Consider the following 6,762-nt stretch of genomic DNA (forward strand, 5'->3'; position numbering starts at 1 on the left):
TGCCGAATATAACAATGAAATTTACAGTAAACACCTTGCCAGCTAGTGGTAAAGTAGAAAAACGTGAGTTTTCTATTTTTATAGGATTTTTAGTTCTTTATTGTTTTTAATATTTTTATTATTATTAATAAAAAAATTTAAAAAAAAGGAAAAAAGAAAGGCAGGTGATTCGGTTCAATATCGATTGATTTAAAATAATATAATAAAAGGATCTGATTAACACCGTTTTTATGATTAATAAGATAGCGGTCAAAGAATTTTAATAATAATGATGACTTTGAGGTTTTTAAATTATTTAAAAAAAATAGAAATTTTTGGGTCATTTTTTGATGCTTTAGAATTTATTATATTTTATTGGATGCTATTGCAATATTTTTTGACGCATCATTTTTTCAAATAAAAAGGTCAAGAATGAAATTTATAAATTAGCTGATATTTAAAAATCTCCTTCAATAATTTTTTAGGATAAATTTTTGAATTATGGCAAAAAATTATTTTTTAAATATCAAATCAAATTATATAATATTAAAAATGGTAAATTTAATATTTTTAATCGTCAATTATTGAATTATTTTAAAATAAAATTTTAACTAATTTTTAATATTTATTTAATTAAATATTGAATAATATTTAATTAAAATTTAATTAATTGACGATCACAAAATATTACATTTTAGTTAAATATTTAATTAAAATTTTCATTAATTGACTATCAAAAAAATATTAAATTTGCCTAATTTTTTTAAAATAATAAGAATTAAAAAAAAAATAAAATAAAAATAAATAAAAAATTTATTTTAAAAAAATAAAAATTTTTTTTGTTCTAAACTAGAACTGAAAAAATATTTAATAAATAATAAACAAATTTAATTCAATTTTACTAAATTTCAAAAAATAAAACTAAAATTGATAAAAAAAATGAATTTGGTATGTGAGAAAAACTCGAAAATTTGGAAAAATTTTATTTGAATCCATCATTAAAAAAAATAACAAGAAATTTTAGAAAAATTGAAAAAAAAAGTTTAACTTTTGACCCATCAATTGAAAGTGTTTCGAATTCAACCACAAAAAAAACTGCAGTAACCCAATTTCTCGCTACCACAATCACAACTCACTTGACCGACTTACCGAAAGAATTATTATCGAAAAGTGCTGAACTATATCAAATCTCCTGCAATCTGGCAATAAAATAATAATAACAAACAAACAAACAGAAACCGTAGCGAAAAACAAAACTAATTTTAACCAACATTTATACATTTGAACATTTTCATTTATAAAATCAAATAGCACAGTTAGCGATCGGACTAATTTATTTTTCGAAGCCCTCCGGTCATGTATTTGTTTAAAATCCAATGCAAATTATTTTAACACGATTAATATGAATTTATGTCTATTTCGTGTATGATTTTTTTTTCTACTGTTTTGTAATTGTAAACAACATACGGGAGCCTAATTTTTTTTTTGTTTTGTCTGGTGAGTCAATTGACATCCAAGCCATATCTTTATTGCTTCTGAATAATCTTTATATGACTCGGAATATATGTTTGAAACGTGTTTTCATTCCGTGATAACATCTCATATACAACTTTATCAATCATAAAAAAAAATTCCATATCAATTTCGTTGCTTCGTTGCGATAAAATATTATTTTTCTATTGATAGTTCCGTTGGGAATATGTGTCAACGACGAAGCCGCAGGTTGTCAGTTTAGTTGTTACTTGTCTCTCTTTCGCGTAGCAGCATGTCATTCGTCGCTATTGATATGGGTGGTAAACGACCACATTTTATACCGATTTGGGTTTTGGTGTTAATTGTGGCAACCGTCATCGGGCTTTTCTTCGTTGGGCGATCACCTTTAATTAATATGCCATCACCTTTAATGAAAACTGATGAAAATTCAAATTCCGAAAGATTTATAGCGGAAAATGCCTTTGACCATATTGAACATCTCTCGAAAAATATCGGACCAAGATTTACTGGAACAAGAAATAATGAAGTGCTTACCGTGGAATACATTTTAAAAGTAGTTGAAACAATTAAAGCTTCAATGGATAAATCATTAGACATTGAAACAGAAGTTCAAATAGGCGATGGTGAATTTTATGAACTATGGCAACAATTTACAGCCATAAATGTTTACGAAAATCTTCAAAATGTGATTGTAAAGTTGATCCCGAAGCAAAATGTCACTAACGACAATTGGATTTTAATGAACTCGCACTTTGATTCGGTGCCAATGAGCCCGGGAGCTGGAGATGATGGTACCATGGTAGGAATAATGTTGGAGATGATGAGAGTTTTGGCGAAAAAACCAACGATGGAACATACATTGGTATTTTTGTTCAACGGTTGTGAGGAAAATTCATTACAAGCCTCACATAGTTTCATTAAACATTACAAATACATGGACAAAATTAAGTAAGTTTAAAGCTTTATGGACAAAAAACGGATGAGAATGACTCCTTAGAAGTCAAATTGATCCCTTAACTGAATTTTATGATTCATTAAGGGATCAATTTGACTCTTAAGGAGTCAAACTCATCCGTTTTTTGTCTTCCAAATGTTCAGAATGGATTTTAACGAACACTAAAATCGATTTTGAGAATTTGAGCTATACCTTCATACTCGAGATTTAAAAATGTTTACTAAAATTAATTAGTACAATTTGTTATAGAGTATGAAAGTATAGCTCAAAATCCAAAAATCGATTTTGTATTCGTTAAAATGAACTATAGTGCTTAACTCTGTACTTAAGTATTTGAAGTGAATTATCAAAACATTCAAAAGCATTTCCTCAATTGCTGATAAATAGCGATAAATACTTTTTGCATATTTATCAGTACAAATTTTGATAATTCCTGACAAATGCTTCAAGTAGGTACTTTAAAAACTTTTGACCCACTCCAGGCTTCTGATAAATCTCGACGTAGCTGGACCCGGAGGCAAAGAGCTCCTCTTCCAAACAAGTCCCGAGCATCCTTGGCTCATGGATGCCTACTTCAATGCCATCAAACATCCCTTTGCCACAGTAATTGCCGAGGAAATATACCAAAACGGCTTTATCCCTTCAGATACGGATTTCTCCAACTTTCGAGAGTTTGTTGGCCCTAGATTGCCAGCGTATGATCTTGCTCATATCAGAAATGGATTTGTGTATCATACAAAGCATGATGGTATCGAAAACGTCGATTTGGGAGCATTGCAAAGTACAGGCGATAATTTGATGGGTTTGCTCAAAGAACTTGACTCGAGAGAAGAACTTGAAAGAGAGTATTCTGAAGATGACGTGAATAAGGTTGAAAAATACGTTTTCTACGACTTTTTTGGTACAATTTTGATATTTTACACAACGAGTGTTGGAATGGGAATCAATATCTCCGTCTTTTGTGTCTTGATGATTTTGATTGCTTATTCCATGTATCGGATGCATTTTTATGAGCAAATTAGTTATCTGAATGTCTTTTTGGAATACCTGATAGCTGTTGTGCTTCAAGTCTTGGGAATTTGTCTTGGATTGGCGATAACTGTTTTTATGGCTTGGTTCTTTAATGCTGTTGACTATCCGATGACTTGGTACTCGAACTTTCATCTACTCTTTGGGATCTATTTCCTGCAGTTTTTCCTTATAAATGCCATGATTACGAGTGGATACTTGAAATTTAGAAAGAATGTAAGATTTAACTTCTATTAGAAGTGAAAAATTTTCTTTATAACCATATTTTTTTAGAAACATTTCAACAAATTCTTCGTAATTCAACTACAAATGCACGCCTATGCAACTATCTTGGCAATCCTTCTATTGGTAACGACTGTGATGAAGATCAGATCAGCCTTTATCCTTATGCCAACATTGTTGTTCTATTTAATTTCAACTTTTTTCAATGTAGTTGCCAAATTAGACACAAAAAGTAGGTCTTTAAATTTATTTAAACTTAAATTTTTAAGATTTTTCATAAACTTTTAGATAACAAATGGATCTACTCACATTTGATCGGTCAAATAATTCCCATCACATTCTATTTTTACTTGTTGGATATGTTCCTCAATACAATAGTTCCAACACTTGGTCGCCAATACGACGGTATAAATAGCAATCCTGACCTCATGTTTGGACTATTCTTTGCCATATTCGCCATACTGACCTTGCAATTTTTCGTAAGTCATTAGCTACAAAGCAATTCCTTGTCAGATTATTCATTAACTTTCATTCAATTAGGCTCCAACACTATCACTATTCAAATACGGAAACTATTGTATCGCCGCATTGCAACTGGTCTTTGTTACCTTTGTCATAATTCTGTTCACTCCCTTATCATTCCCTTACACGGAGGCAACTGCACCTCAGCGATTTCACGTATGGCATGCACAAACATTTCACTACGACTACAATCAAAAATTACGCAAGTCAGACAACGGGTTCTATGTTTTTCCGCACGATAGGAACGGCATCAAGTTCATCAAGGACACGGTTCCGCTAATAAAAAGTACTTCGCCTGCCGATTATGACATGAAGGAAAAATGCGATACTGAAATTTTGTGTGGCATTCCGCATTATCATGTTTACTATACGGCTCATGCTTATCACAGTATTTGGTTGAAAGCGAATGACACACCGACTTTCAGCTCTGTTCCTGAAATGACTCTCGAAAGCGTGGAACATTTGAACTTAACTCGCGTCAAATACAGATTCCAAATCGCATCAGGTACGAGTCACATGTCACTGCATATCTCGCCATTACCGCAAGCCAAAATCGTTAAATGGAGTTTCACCTCTGAAATGAAAGACAATTACTCGTTCAAGTGGAACAACAGAGATGTCTATTTCATTAATTATGTCAGAGGATTGGAAACAGCGAACCCGTATACGTTTACCATTGAAGTCGAAAAACCATTGAATTGGAGATTCCCATACACATTTGACATTGCTCTGGCATCGCAATTTATACATCAACCCGAAACGCATACAAAAGAGTTTGAGAGCTTCGTGGAAAGTTTTCCCAAATGGACCACTTTGCAATATTTCACGAGTCGGTATGTCGGATACCAATTCCAATAAAGAATGAACATGTCTCTAGTTAAATTACAAACAAAAAAAAAGTTGAATAAATTCATTGTCAAGCGGAAAATAATTTATATAAAAGTATAATCATAATGGGTCCCTTAATTTGCATTTTATTCCTTTGACAAACCACATTTGTTGAATTATTTTTTAACATGATCTACAAATGATATTTACACCGGTGCCTCGGAACAGGAGTGAAGAGGGATATAATTTTTTTGTCATGACATTAGACAGGTTTTTATTGTGCGATGTTCCGCATTTTGATATGCAATATAGGGAGGACTAATGTTTGTTCGAGTGTGTTGTAAGGTAAGCAAAAGTGAATTTACATGAATATTTTATTATTATTGTATTAAAAAAAATCAGTGTGGCATTAATTTGAATGATATTGGTATCAGCTGTGAGATAAATTGTAGTTTGTAAATTCAACGCGGTTCAAATAACTAAAAAAAAATCTTACGATCTGGCGTTGATTTTTGTTTCTACCACCTCGTGCATTTTTATTTCGAATTCCTGTTGCCATGAGCTCTCGCGACCTTATGACTTGTAGATTTCCGTAGATAGCCCTTCTACGTCTTGGGCGAACTTTTGTGCAAAATTTGTGACAGTTTGCATCGTTTCGAGCTTACTATTTAAATCATGGTCCTTCTTTATCGCGCATTATACTAATGAGTGAGACTTATGAGTCATCACTTTCGTCGTTAATTCTTTGTTCAAATGAATCGTATCGAGCTCCTGTCGTTGCTGCTTGGCTCCTCTAGTTTCCGTTCATCGGGTTTTACTCCAGAAATTTGCCGGCTTTTACCTTTTTGGTGAGTTCTTCTGCTTCACCATATACGATGAGATAATTATTCATAGAAGAATTTTTTATCAGTCTGTATAAACTAACCTTGTGACATTTGCGTTCGGCTTACTTTAACCCGTACAGTTTTCTTTAAGTTCCAAAATCTTACTTAGAGGAATAGAGACTTCTAATAAAGAATTACCAACTACTTAACGAATTGACTATATGTCTGAGCACCGTCTTCTTCACTATCTTCGTTCAAAGTATTTTTGAGTAATATAAAGTCTATAAATAGTTCAATTTTTTCAATTTTGTATGATTCGATTAGTTTCCTTAAAATTGCCTTCTTGATTAAAATATCAAAATTTTCATCATTACTTTTATTGAGCGTCTCTACATTCTGAAAAAAGCAAATTCAATTCTAAAAATACAAAATAAAATTTTCAAACACTTACCTGACATCAGCGAAAACTTACTTACACATTTCTATCAGCATTGCCATCAACTTCACACACCGTATAATTTTTTGTCATCATCATTATATTTATAAAAACTTTTTCACCTCTTACTTACTTCCGACAAACAGGATAAATTGTAAGTATTTGTTATTAAAATGGGCACAAAAAATATTCACTTTATTAAAAAAAACGGATCAGGTTTTCCTTACCAGCCAGGTAGCATTCTGTTCCGCTTGCTCGTCATCATTTGCATCCTTTTACAATTACAATAACATTTATGCATGATTGTAACGACGACGAAAAAAAAAACTCATCGCAATTAACCGGTTCTGATATTTAACTGGTTTTCCATTTGTTTACGAAGAACAACAGAAAAAAAATCCTTCCACACTAATGCTTATGCTGCGACGATGTTCGTTTTGCGAAAGAAAGGTGCGACCATCACAATTTAAAAT

General features: G+C 31.8%; 1 protein-coding gene across 1 annotated transcript; it reads left to right on the forward strand.

Annotated features, from left to right (window-relative positions):
* The first annotated feature begins 1,744 nt into the window (after positions 1-1,744).
* On the forward strand, positions 1,745-5,059 carry LOC134828551 (endoplasmic reticulum metallopeptidase 1-like). The gene is made up of 5 exons (XM_063841528.1): positions 1,745-2,421; positions 2,911-3,673; positions 3,731-3,911; positions 3,968-4,158; positions 4,220-5,059. Exons 1-5 carry the CDS (start codon positions 1,745-1,747, stop codon positions 5,057-5,059), a joined length of 2,652 nt encoding a protein of 883 aa, XP_063697598.1.
* Positions 5,060-6,762: the final 1,703 nt, after the last annotated feature.

The sequence above is a fragment of the Culicoides brevitarsis genome, chromosome 2 (assembly GCF_036172545.1).
Source record: "Culicoides brevitarsis isolate CSIRO-B50_1 chromosome 2, AGI_CSIRO_Cbre_v1, whole genome shotgun sequence".
NCBI classification, from domain to species: domain Eukaryota; kingdom Metazoa; phylum Arthropoda; class Insecta; order Diptera; family Ceratopogonidae; genus Culicoides; species Culicoides brevitarsis.